The sequence below is a fragment of the Bacillus rossius genome (genome assembly GCF_032445375.1).
Source record: "Bacillus rossius redtenbacheri isolate Brsri chromosome 4 unlocalized genomic scaffold, Brsri_v3 Brsri_v3_scf4_1, whole genome shotgun sequence".
Taxonomy (NCBI): Eukaryota; Metazoa; Arthropoda; class Insecta; order Phasmatodea; family Bacillidae; genus Bacillus; species Bacillus rossius.
In genome coordinates this window covers 17,420,662-17,435,008 of record NW_026962010.1, presented here as the reverse complement: position 1 = coordinate 17,435,008, position 14,347 = coordinate 17,420,662, and the positions used below count along the sequence as shown (strand labels likewise).

General features: G+C 37.4%; 1 protein-coding gene across 2 annotated transcripts in view; it reads left to right on the top strand.

Annotated features, from left to right (window-relative positions):
* LOC134541591 (cell division cycle protein 20 homolog) overlaps nt 1-14,024 on the top strand; it is a 64,908-nt gene extending 50,884 nt beyond the window's left edge. For both annotated transcript variants that reach the window (XM_063385126.1, XM_063385127.1), the window contains 4 exons: nt 393-572; nt 1,335-1,610; nt 9,840-9,941; nt 13,470-14,024. In XM_063385126.1, coding sequence (XP_063241196.1) covers nt 393-572; nt 1,335-1,610; nt 9,840-9,941; nt 13,470-13,664 — 753 coding nt within the window. In that variant the 3' untranslated portion in view covers nt 13,665-14,024. The remainder of the gene's footprint in view (nt 1-392; nt 573-1,334; nt 1,611-9,839; nt 9,942-13,469) is intronic.
* The last annotated feature ends 323 nt before the right edge of the window (nt 14,025-14,347 follow it).

The window sequence follows — 14,347 nt, the reverse complement described above, 5'->3', positions numbered from 1 at the left end:
CCCGCGAAGAAATAACGTTACCGGCTCCGACGTGCCTGGAGGCGGGAGAAATATTAGCCAGAATGCTAGCCTAGCATGAGGCTGGGAAAGAAAATCAGCTCACCTCTGAGAACAGAGGTTGAGGGCCTGGCCGTAAAGAAAATAAGATGAGAGAGAGAAAAAAATATATAATATCTCCAAAAATATTTAAGATTACAAAAATTTTTAAATAAAACGTGCCTAAATCCCTAATACACGGCACAAAATGATTAAAAATGCTTAATTGTTCTGTATTTCAAAGTGACATTTTTCCAACTTCTCTTTATAGTATTTAAAAACTCCAAAGACTCTTAATAATAATAATGATGGTGGTGGTGGTGGTAGGTGGTTATTTGATGGTGTTGTGTTGGTAGCTGTGGGACTGCACCGCGATGAAGCGTGTTCGATCCATGGCAAGCCACTCGTCGCGCGTGGGCTCCCTCTCCTGGAACTCGTACGTGCTGAGCACGGGCTGTCGCACGGGGCAGATCAGCCACCACGACGTGCGGCAGAGGGAGCATCTCATCTCCTCCGTCACGCACCACACCCAGGAGGTACGTGCTCGGGCGGGAACACATCATGTCGCGCCGTGTGCCGAACCCTCTTCAGCTTGGTTGTGAAAGCAAGGTCTGCCCTTCAATAGACTCTTTGGAAATGTATTCAATTAAGTTTTGTATATCAAAGAGATGCCGTAAAATGTATGTTAACAATAGCTGTTGATGTTCAGTTTGTTCATTAGTAATACTATGGTCTTTTTCAATTTTTCCAAGCATACACCCGTCTATCTGGGCGCACTTACAGTGTGCACAGCTTCAGGAAAAACAGCGCAATTTAAACTGCTCAAGATATCCGGTGGTGTCTGTTTACGAAAAACATGTAAGGATACTTTGAGGGCAGATGTGTAGTTCTGTTCCCATATTTGGTTTTTAAACTGTGTTTTTAGAAGAGTGGAAAACAATTTTTTATAAATGTGAAGAATCCGGTACAGGTTCTTGAAAGCACTAGATGTATTTGCATTTAAACTTTAAGTTCATTTCTCCTCTATGTAATGTTATGGTTGCCACTCCAATAACAAAGTTGTCGTGTGCACGACGAGAAAACTGTGGACCAGTTCATCGTCGATGCTTTATTAGAAGCACCGGCAAGCGTAGCACTTGTCGTTCTGCCTCACTAACACAAATATGTGCACCCTTGACGATCATTTTCTTCCTTCCCACTTTTCCGATCCCTCCCATTGCCCCTTCCATCCTGACATGTTCTCAATGGCGAATCGCCTGATGCAAGTAGAGACGGAAGCAGCGTAACGTGGGTGGCAGGTGTGCGGGCTGAAGTGGTCGCCCGACGGGCGGTTCCTGGCCAGCGGGGGCAACGACAACCTGCTGTGCGTGTGGGCGGCGGCCGCGGGGGAGCGGCACTCCCAGCCCCGGCCGCTGCACGTGTTCGACGCGCATGCGGCGGCCGTGAAGGCCCTCGCCTGGTGTCCCTGGCAGCGCCACGTCCTGGCCAGCGGCGGCGGCACTGCCGACCGCACCATCCGCTTCTGGAACTGCAACACGGGCGTCTGCCTGCAGACCCTCGACACCAAGTCCCAGGTGCCCCGTCTGCCCCCTGTCGCAGCTGTCGCAGCTTTGTTTCACAACTTGTTACTACTTTCAAGCTACATTACTTTTTAAAGAAAAGTTCGTAATTTATATAATGTTAACAGTTTTTTTGATTTTAAGGTCTGTGTTTTACTATTATAATTTCAAATTATAAAATGATCAAATTATATTTAATTTCCAGAGTTACGAAATGACTTTAGTTTAATACTTGAGAAAACTTTATAATGGAGCAAAATGTTGGAAATAAGTATAACTGTGAGAATTTTCAAATTTTCTTATACAAATAATGAATTTGATACGACCTTGAATACTAACACTTCAAAATAACTACCGTATTTACTCGTGTATAACGCGCCCTCGTGTATAGCGCGCACCACGATTTTTGCAACAAATTCCAAAGAAAAAAAATTTTTTTCCCCGTAAATAAATTTTACTAAAATCTTGTGGTAGCTGTTAAGTAATTACGTATGAAACAAATGATATTTTAAATTGATGTGTGGTGATGCGTCAGGAAAATACTTAAACTCTGCTGTGTAGATGGGAGATAATGAAGCGCTGTATCGTCACAACTGGTACGTGGGCAGGAGGGAGGGAGGCAGGCAGGAACGGGACGCGGAGGACTAGATGACTCACCGGTAGCAGCTGCGACGAGGAAGCGAAGGAAGTGGGAGGGGGAATGGCGACAACATTCTCTCTCTCTTTTATTTTACTAGCTGCGCTGGCTTTCTGTAGAGGGGGAGGTCTAAAAATAAACAAGAGACGTGCGAGCTTGTGCGCGCACGTGTGTGTGTGTGTGTGTGTGCTGTGAGCGTGTGTGTGCGAGAGACCAGGTTGTGTGAGTGCGTGCGTGCGTGTGTGTGTGTGTAAAAGAGAGGCCTTGTTGCTTGTGCGTATGTGTGGGGGCTGGCCAGAATCGTCACCCGTCACCCGGCAGTTAACGACTTCCACTCCTCCTCCCCACCTCACCCCATCACTTTTTTTTTTCCGTGTATAGCGCGCATCCTTATGTTTTTCCTTTACTTGAGGGGGAAAAAAGGCCGCGCTATACACGAGTATATACAGTATTTGTTTGTTCACGAATACTTAACATAGCTTACCTCGTCATTTTTGCGATTTAAATACCCTTTATAGATGATTTAATGGGATTTCATAATCAAAAACATGAACAATAAGTAGGGCCTGGAATTTTTTTGCGTTCGCGAAAAATTGTGAATTTCGCATGAAAACACGAAAAGTAAGTACATTCGCGAAAACCACAACATTTATATATTACACTGCGAATATATCCCCGAAAAGTACCATTACAGTAGAATCCCGCCGATGCGACCCCCCTCTGATGCGTCCATTCCGTTTATACGACCGTTTTTAGAGAAACCGTGAAAAATTTGAGCAGAGAAAGTCAAAAATTTGAGTAAAATCGGCTGAAAAACAAGTCTGTTACACTTTGTTGGGCGCTATGTGTTCACGTTTATCTTGGCGAGAGCTGTACTGTAGGAAGGCAGGCATACAAAAGACAGCTAAAAATAGATACCACCCCTCTAGACTGTCCACGCGGCAGTGTCTAGCCGAGCTCGGCGCGTCCACTATCGCACGAAAAGTGGTCTCAGCTGTCATGTTATCTTACCCGCCCGCACGAAAAGCCACTGAGGTAGCTTCTGCGAGAGCGAGAGTATAAGAAACTCGTCCGGCCAGGCTGGCGGTAGCGGCGGCTTGACGTCATACGTGACGTGACGCTTACCTCTCCCATCCCCTGCTAATTCTTCAAGGCTCATCCCTCCCAGAGCCACAAACCATGTAAAAAAAAAACCCTCCCCTTTTACCAACTAACATTTCAACACATTCCCTCCCTTATTTCAACCTTCTGCGTGAGAAACTGTCAGCATCCTCCTCCCCTCCCACACCGCGTGCGGCAAAAGCCAGGTTGTATAGTCCATTCTCGGTAAAATAAATATTTTTATGGGCTTATTCGACTGTCCTTCGCTGTTAATAAATACTTTATAAGTTTAAGTTATTATGATACAATTTGTTTATTGGTCACACAGCAGTTTCTGCTGAAAAATCACTAATACCTCGAATTTTATTGGATAGTAAAATTTAGCAGGGCCGTAAATATATTTATTTTACTGCATAGTTACTTTTCCATCTGCATTCCAGCGTGTTTTTATCTTCTTTTTTTTTTAAGCTGTTAAGGAACATGGACGAGATAATTGATAATAACCACCAGCCGGCTAGCATAGCCGAACTCGCGTGACACGAATTCACTTAGGGCGAGTATTTATCGGAACCCATTGTTCAGGGTATGCGAGTCCGAGGTGTAATATGAATTTAAAAAGTTGTCTTTTTTTTTTCCATAGACTATTTGAATATGAAATCTATGCGAACAAAGGCGATTTTTTATGTATTTGTATATATATTGGGGGGGGGGGGGGGGTGTTATTGGCCCGAATTTTCTATTGCGGCCATTCCGTTTATAAGTCCGTTTTTCCGGGAACCGTGAGGGGTCGCATCAGCGGGATTCTACGTATTTGCAGATCACTTATACTCACTTAGGGTTAAAGTATCATTTAACCCAAAAAAATTCCAATGGCAAACACCTAAATTCGGCTAAGCATGTGGCATCGGCAGCCGAAAAAAAAAAAAAAATTTGTTGTTGCAAACATCTATAGCAACGGGTCTGTTTTGTTTAACTGTTTTGGATTTAATTGGCTGTTGTTATGCATATTAGTCTATTCCTAGTATACATGGATTGTTTATTAAATATGTAAACTATTATACTCAATAACAGCACAATTTAGTCAAAATTTAAAATACCGGTAAAATTTTTATTGCATAACGAAAATACAGACTTTAAACCACCGCTTTTCTAATTTGAAAGTACTGCTTTTTGCATACTGAAAACACCGAAATTTTTCAGGCCCTAACAATAAGCAATATTTTAAACATGCAACAAGTGTACAAAGGTTGTTTTCTCTCGCTACTGTCTTGCTAAACAGTAATGGAAAAAATCACCTAAACAATTCAAACCACGCTATATTTGTTGTCATTTCAAACTTTAAAACGAAGTATTATTCTCTTCATCACACGCACCAGAAGTGGCAAAAATATAAATAAACTTCAACAACCATGGACTACACCACCACAAAACACGGACATTGCATTGAGTTGGACATTAAAATAAGTAATCATCATAGTTTCAATGACGTAAAATCGATAGTCACAATCTAATCCCATGTGAAGTAGCACAATACTTGCTGTATAAATCTATTATAAAACAGATATTGTGACTCAAAAATGTATAATGTAATGTAAATAATGGTTTAATATTCTAGATGAAATTAGCAAAAAATGTGTTTTTAGATATTGCTAAACTAAAATACAATTTACCTGGCAGCTGTTAGCAACTTAACTCGGTAACAACTAGGGTTTAATTATGTAAAATATTAGCTCATTCAGCCACTTATTTTGGGGGGGGGAAATTTTTAGTAAAAAGGCACGTTATTTCACGGTACATACCGTGTTTTTTCGCATAATCGTCTCACATTTTATACTAAAATCAATTTTGAATAGTAGGGGTGCGACGATTATTCGAAGAAAAAAAAAAACTTGTTAGGTAAAGTTATTCATAAAAACAAAACCCGTTCATGGAAAGTACATTTATTTAAAAAAAGGTGGAGTATACAAGAGCACGCGTAACAATTTATATTAATAGTTCATACAACAAAAACCTTTATTCAACTTTAAATAAAACAACAAAATCTGTGACCCGAACGCAAGCCACTTGAATGTGTGACGTGAACTAATGCGTAACTATCAACGTAGTACACATTTACCACGAACGAGTGCGGGCCATCAAATGTAGTTAACTCAGCACTCAACAGAGAGCGCGCGTTGTATGCAATCGGCGAGATATCTATATTCGACTACGTGTGCGTGCTCTATACGGGAAGCAACATAACCAAACATGAATGATGCCAACTAGCGCTGGCTACATTTTTATAAGCGGTACACCGCGGCGACGCAGACGAACAGATAAAGGTTATAACGTTTAAAAAGTCTTTAAATGAAAATTTACATATCAGACAGCTTCGTATTTCCGTTAATTAAATGAGTTTAATAGTTAATTTCCGAATAAATATTAGATTTCTACTTTAAAATACACCGTTTTATACGGAAAAGATACCTACACAAAGCGCTGGGAATCTAATAGCGGGACCAAAAACATCATGCAAAGTTTACGCGATAATAATTTTTATCCAAATTTTGACGCCCTAAAATATGGGTGCAACGATTATGCGAGTGCGATGATTATGCGATAAAAGAGGGTATTTTCTGTATCAATGTGTAGAGTAGCAGGTTGTGGAAAATAATACGAATAGGAACTGAAATTAAATGTTTGTTGGTTAAGTTGGGTTAGCTGCATAATTAATATACCGTATTTACTCCAAAAAAGTGAATTTGGAGGAAAAAATAGATTTTTCTTTTCAAGTCGTGCGTCTTTGTTCTAATGATGAAGGCGGGGGAGGCAGCGACGCGGCAGAAGGAAGAGAGGGGCAACGACTCCGCAGGGGGGAGAGGCAGAGGCAGCGCTGTGGCAGGAGGGGAGAGAGGCAGAGGCGTGGCTTAACCTCCCTCCTGCCAGCTAGCCAGCCAACCAGACAAAGGAGTGTTAGAATCCTTGACCCACTTCCCTTCCTCCTTCACTTCCCCTCTTCTTCGCCGACAACACTCCACATCAACACGGCAGCGCGCGAGTTCAGCTTTCTTTATCTTTATGTCGTTTGAGATAGGACTAACTGCTTACGTCTGGCATGCCTCACGACGGTCCTACTGAGAACGGACAAACTATAATACCAGTCTCTATCACTGCCGCTTACAAAATCACCTCCCGCCGCTCACAATACATGGCTTGTTGTTTGATGCATGCCAAGCTGCCCTGCCCTCAGATAAACCCAGTAAAACACGTTTTTAAATTTTTTCTCAAAAATGTTTACAAAACAAGGAGGGGGGCTTATACGCGGGCGGGGCCTTTACGCGAGTAAATATGATATGTATATATATTTATTTTATAATATAAATAATATAACATTTTCTTTATAATTACTGTAGCTGATTCACATTCTTATTTTATTTTGATATTTGTATTCACGAATAATTTAATATTCATATTCGAACTAAAAGACTGATATTTGCAAGGCTTATAAATAAGTTTTAGGGACAAACTAAGTGTTATAAATGTGAAAGATGTGACAGGCGTCCCCTGTGTTTTGCATCAGGCATCATTAATGGACCAGTCTTCAAATGTTTGAGTTGAATCTAACTGAATTCAGTAATAATAGCTTTGATTAGTGTCAAAACTGGAATATTTTTTAGTTTAGTTCTTAAAAATTAATTTTCATTTAAGTATAATAAGTAATAAAGTAAGATTTTTCGTTGAGTAATATTGACGATGGGCCGAGATTCGAAAACTCGAGAAGAGTCGAGCTAGTGGCTAAAGCTCAAATCAGCCCAAAAGTCAAGTTAATTATACTCAACAGTCCAGACTAAACAGTCTTACTTTTTAACTTTATACATATTTGACACATGCAACTAGGGGTGTGCGAAGCTTCAAGTATTCGAAGTCGAATCGAAGATATTTTTTCCCTTCGACTTTGGCTTGAACAAAAGTAAACTTCGAGTGGAAAAGTCGAAAATTTTTGCCAGAAACGTTTGGCCGACTATTTGTATCTCTCTCTCTCTCTCTCTCTCTCTCTCTCTCTCTCTCTCTCTATATATATATATATATATATATATATATATATATATATATATATATATATATATATATATATATATATAGACACACTCTCTCTCTCTCTCTCTCTCTCTCTCTAAATATATTTTCGGCGGGTAATTTCCCGTTTATGTATACAGCAAATTCTCTCTAGTACGTCCCTCTTGTTAACGTACAATCCAGTACAACTGTATAACTAGAGACCTGAAATTTCCGCAATCGCGGTAACACGAATTTCATTGGTAATCGCGAAATAATACGATTTCGTTTAGTTTTCTGTATACACGTTAAATTTTAAGAAATATGTCTCTAATACTATTGTGTATAGAAGACATCGTCATGGTCAAAAGTACTATCTTTTTCAATATTGCTATGAACAAATCGTGATAGTAATTCTTCAGCTTTTATGCCTCTTCTGCGGTAGGTAATGCCTAATGGTGCTTCCTCGACTTCCTCTTCCCTTTCCCCATCACTTTTGAAGTGTTCCCTAGCATTAATGTTCTGTACAATATTTTCATCGGTGGGTTCTTCGGATGTGAGAAGAGCACTATCGATGTCAACATAATCTTCCCACATTTCCGGTGCTGCTAAAGAATCTGAATTTAGGTTTAGTGACCACAAAGATAAAAAGACGTCATCTTCTTCATCAAATTCAAGTTTTGCTGTTTGAACAGGTAAACCGTCGTGGTTTCCAATGAATCCAGCATGTTTGAAACAGTTGTGAATGGTACTTTGTGACATTTTATTCCAGGCATCATTAACCATCAGAATTGCATCTAGCACCGTTATTTTCGTAGAAGAGTTGTTTTCATTAGCATCAAGACAATTAATCATTTTGAGCACAAGGTTTTTTCTATAATTAGTTTTGAGTGATGGTATTATTTCCTGATCCATTGGCTGTAGTACTGATGTATTCGGCAGAAGGAAAGCAAGTGTTATAGACTTTAAATCAGTAATTTTTGGATGCGCCAGGCAATTATCAACCAGCAATAAAATCTTTTTCTTCTTCACAAAATCACGATCTCACTTGGTTTTTTTTTTACTTTCCAATAACGAGCAATTTTTTTTTTCTCTGTGCCACTCATATTTACTGCTATCATCACAGTTATTCTGTCTTTCGACAACTTGCCTCCACTACAATTTTCACCTTTAAATTTCAAAGTTTTGTCCGGCATTAATTTGTAAAACAGTCCAGTTTCATCAGCATTAAAAAATCTCATCATCCGAAAATTGTCTTCGTAGATTCGGCCACACAGATGTCAACCAGTTTGTTGTTGAATTTTGATCAATAGACAAAGATTCACCGACAATTTTTCCAGCCACAATGTTATGTCGAACTTTAAAACAACTGATCCAGCTTGCAGAACAATTGAAGATGAGAATACCAAAATGTGTGGCAAAAATATTTGCCTTTTCCTGTAGCATAGGGCCCCTGACGGGTATTCCCTTGTTTCTCGTGAATTTAAACCACTGAATTAATGCTTGATCAACATTTTCTTATTGCGTTTTTCGAAGCCTCTTCGGTTTCAAAACATTTGAATTGAACAATTGCTTAATCCGGTTCTTGTTTTTGAAAATCATTGAAATTGTTGAATAACCCATGCTAAATTCCTTTGCGAGAGAAGAGTTTGATTCTCTATTTTCTAATCTGCATATAATTGCACCTTTCTCCTCAATTGTAAATGCTTTACGGCGTTGAGATGACATTTTTTCCACAGGATATCACAAACAACAATTGCGTGACCTTCAACTGTCAATTACTCACCGAGGTTCAAACCAAAAACGAGTCACGTGCCACGTCATCGGGAATTAACGAACATTGCCGAAGGTGTAAAGAATCATGTCGGTCATTATAACCGGACATAATTTATTAAAACTGGGTCGCAATAAGCGACCTTTCACTGTAAGCAAAGTCATTATATCCTACTTACGTATTTACAAAGAATTTTATATGAAAACCAAATTTTGTTGTGTTATTACATCATAATAGGCCGTTCGTCAATATAGGCGGAGTCATAATAAACGGATTCTACTGTAGTTATATTTTACTTATTCATTTGACATATATGAACTTTAATATAATGCTAATTATAAATTAAAATAAAATTATTCCCTGAAATTTCTGCTGTTTCTCGAGCTCAGGTTTTTTTTTTTTTTTTTTTAAAAAAAGACTCAATTCGACTTAAAAACCATTAAGTGTGGACTTGGCTCGACGCAAAGCTTTTATTATTGAACTCTGCTCGACTCAACACAATAATTTGCTGACTGGGCCATCTCTAAATAAAATACTGTACATATGTAAAAACAGATGAAGTTGTGAAGTCACTGGTCCAGGGACAGTTCAGCTCAATGGAAATGTACTGTGCACATTATAGCTTGAGACGTACACAACAATAGTGGTGGTTGTACCTCAGTTGTTGTTACCTTGAGTTATTGTTCTGTTTTGGCAGGTGACCGCCATCCAGTGGTCGCTGACGTACAAAGAACTAGTGTCGGGGCACGGCTTCGCGAACAACCAGTTGATTATATGGAACTACCCAGCTCTTACCAAGGTGCGGCATTTATTATTCTACTGACCAGTTTTTGCTTCAGGGTTACTTTATAGACGCAAGATAATATGGTTTTATTTTTAGGTCTAGGTTTTAAAACGGGGTTTTGGTGTTACTATTTTTATTTTTTATGATTTCTGTTTGTTCAAAAAAATTACATATTATGTAATAACTATAGTTTTGTATACTATATCTTTCTGAGCTATAAATATGTAATAAGATTTAGATTTTTATTATATTTGAGAAATGTCTCAAATAGTGATGGGTCGATACCGATTCCGGAATCGGTCGGTCCCACCGATTCCAGTATAATCGTGGGATTCAGAATACAATGGTTTTGAAATCGACCATGACCGATTCCTGCATTGTTTTTAAGTTTGCAAAATACATCTCCCACGCAACGTAAGAAAATATTATTTGATATAATTTTTAAACTACATAATACAAAATTTTTTTTCGTTACTGATTTACGAATTACGGTGATTAACTTATTTATTTACTTGCACCGCCATTTTCCCTACAGTACAAATGCAGTATCTACTTTCCCGCTTTAAGCGAAAGCATTTTTCGGAAATTACGTTGCAGCAGCACTGCATTTAATAGTAAACCTTAAAAAATAATTAGACAAAACCATAAATGTTAAAAGAAAATTATGTAAATGTAAACGGCAAGTAAAATAATGTAAACGTTAACTATTTGATCATGGCAGCTACATTTGCCATTGTAAACAACCTAATTTTTTTTTATTTGTGCTACCTGCCATGGTAAACCATACGGCCATGAACCAAATCTTTGGTGACGTGAACGTGAAAATTAAGATGTTTCACATCTCTGCACTTTAAACTTTAAAGAATTAAAATGAAATAATTTTTGAATGAGATTTTACCCAAATTCACAGTGGATTACTGCGACCATATTAAAATAAGTTTAACAGCAACATAACCAAATTGCTGTAAATCGGCGTTCTTGTGCGTGTTCAGCGATGCTCGTTTTACGTTAGATATATTTTGGAAAGGCAGTTGGCTAATCTGAATTTCCAAACATTGCTGCTGAAACGTTCGTAAATTTTTATTACCAAACATAAACAATCTTTTGAAAGTAGTTGTGTTAGTTTAACAGAATTGTTTCCGATAAATTTCTGAAATGAATTAAATGTTCACACGCGATTATTTGAAGAGTTTAAATATTTTATGTAAGAAAATCTCACCATAAAATGTGGAAATTTTGAGATGCTAAAACATGCACAGAACTTTCTTACTGAAGAACCGAAAATTTATTTTCTCTTTACGGTTGTGAAGATCTGCAAGACTGGATGGATTTATTCTTTTCACCAAGTGAGATAGTTAAGTTCTAGGTAATATATTAAAACGTAAGCATCTCTGACATTTTATTTAAGTGTGGTGCATATTTGTTTCTTGTCATTTCCATCATAATGAGATAATAAAATTTTATTTTTACTTTTCCCACTTTTTATTTTTTTTCGCCCTGGTACCTTGAAATATGTATAAACGAGGTTATATTGTCATTTTATTTGGATCATTATTTAGTTGTGCTTGAAAATAAAATTCTTAACCTAACCGTACAAACCTCTTATTTTTTTTTTTTTTTTTACAATTAATTAATGTAAGGTATCTAAAGTTGGTTAAGTTATAAAATTATTTACAATTTACATCATAAGACATCTTTGATTATTGGCAGTGTTTGAACACGTGTTTTGTCTAACTATATGCAAGGTTAAAAGGCCAAATTGTGCTAGAAAGTCAAGGTAGCGTAACTTGATGGTAATGAATATACTTTTTAACATTACAGCAAAACCCCTTATTTGCACTTTTCATGGGGACAAAGTAAAAAAGTGTAAAAAGCGGGAAAGTGTAAATAAAGGGAAAAGTATAAAAAGGAGTACAGTTTACCTTATTTAGAATTTTTTTCCTTTTGTTTAATAGCACATACTACAATGCAGGTACAAACACACTAACAACAAATTTTACTTTAGTATTTAATCCATTATTAATTTACCACATTTGACAAAAATAAAAAAAAGAATGAAAGCCAAAATGTTTTTCTGATTACTTCCTAAAAATAAATTTGAAATTTTCTTCTGCTTGCTTTTTTGGCTGTTCAAGATTATTTGCCTCTCCAAATTATAAATACAGTTGCAACCGGCAGGGTTTATAACAAATACGGGCTACATACACATTGCTCACAGTAAAAAATTTTTTAAGAAAAGGCCGCAAATTGTTGAATATTTACCGTCAATAGCGCGCCAAACGCGGAGAAAGGTCATTGTACTCGGTCAGCTGCTGTAACGACGCGGCGGCGCATGCGCACTCTATGCTCCGCCCAGACTCATGACGCCATCAGCCGCCAACCAATAGATGCGAGCTTAGCGGAAAAAAATATAAGCTCCACCTCCCGTGTACCAATTTTATCCAGTTCTAATACCAGTTTATTGGTATACGCACCAGTTTTCTCGCTGCCGTGACATGTTCAAGTTTACGTTTATCATGATGTCTTGATACCAATAATTAATTATTTACGATCCCCAGAAATAAATGGTTAGTTTAAAAAATATGGCGTCAACTGTACAACACTTCCCAAATTATAAAAGACGTATAAAACAGTTACCAAGACACCGCTCATTTTATCTTGTGAAGTTTATGTCTCGTACCAGTATTTCGGCTAAGTTGTGACATAAATACAGTATCAGAACTTACAAGCAGCCATGTTTGTACATTCATGAGTTTACGTTTTTCCCTCGTGCATTTTAGATTGTCTCCTGCTATAATTACTCGTACTTTTACACGCCTAGGCTTAAATTATTACATGTTTAGAAATAAAAGCAACTTTTCATGTTATAAAATATGTATATTTTGCTATTTAAAATGTTCATTGCCTACTAGCTCCACGGTATTTTCTGGTTGTTTATGGTTGTTACGTGACGTAAATAGCGGGATTGATTCGATTTTTGAGACGTAATTCGCGGGAAAGTATTGTATTGGACTATATGGGAACCAAACGGGACCTGAAGAATATAGTGCAAATAACGGGAAAACGTAAATAACGGTAACGTAAATAAGGGGTTTCGCTGTATATAAGCTGTATATAATGCTAATTTCTGCACAGAAAATGAAACACAACGCAATTACATTTTTAAAATCATAAACAACCCATTTTTCTGAGTATATTACATACTCTGTTGAACATTGTCAGATAAAAATTAAGGAATCGGAATCGGATTCGAAGAATCGACCCTTTAATTTAAGAATCGAAAATGGAATCGGAATCGGTATATTTTAGGAATCGGCCCAACACTAGTCTCAAATAGGTAGCTCGGATCCTTTTAATAAAAGTATTTAATTTATGTAAGTTGCAATTACAAGCAACTGACTCTTTCCTCCTCAGACTTTTTTTTCTTTAATTATCTCTTTTTTTTCTCTAAGAATGCCTTTCTCTGTCCTTGTAAAAATAAAAACCTTCCCCTCTTTGCACTTCTCTCTTCTATTCTCCCCTTGCATGCACTTGTGTTGACAGGTGGCCGAACTGACGGGGCACATGTCTCGTGTCCTGCAGCTCGCGATATCCCCGGACGGAAGCACCGTCCTCTCGGCGGGGGCGGACGAGACTCTACGCCTGTGGACGTGCTTCTTGCCGGACCCGGCCAAGAAGAAAGATGTGGCTCCTGCCAAGACCGAGTCTCGTGTGCTGAATTTGCTTCACCGTATTTGAATTTTTTATTTATGTGTGAGAGAGGACAATACCTTGTTGACATTCGTAGTTGTCTATAGGGTTGATAGCAGTTTAGCTCGTTAATGAAGTATTAAATTTTAGTGCTATAACGGTGCACCAATATTTATTGCAGTGTTGTAAGTATCAATTATTAGGTATGCTCTGTCCATTCGGTTTTAATGGTCATCCTTTATCGTGAGTTTTAGTTTGTGCGTAAACATTATTGTCGTGAGTTATATATTAATTTTTTTTACACGCTGCAATTTTTTAATCTGTCCATATTTCTGCCATTATGAATTTTGATCATTTTTATTTGTTATTTGTTAAAAGTTTGGTGATAATAAATGTCATAAAGAGTGATAGTGATGTTATATTTCTGTAGTTATTACAAATTTAATAGAAAGTAATTTATATTTTGGAGAATTCAATTTTTTGCATTAAAATCAATACATATGAGATTTTAGGGTCATATCAATTATGGTTGTGGCATTTAAAAGTAATGAGAAATTATTTTTAACTTTGGAAAAAAAAAAAAAAAGTACAATTGCTGTTTGTAATACGTACTCCACCAAAATTGTGGCAAAACTTATGTGCTGCATTTTTACAATGAAATAATTTATGTTAAAAACATATATTTCGGAACAATTAAATTCAATTAAATTAATGAGATTTTTTGGTTTTAA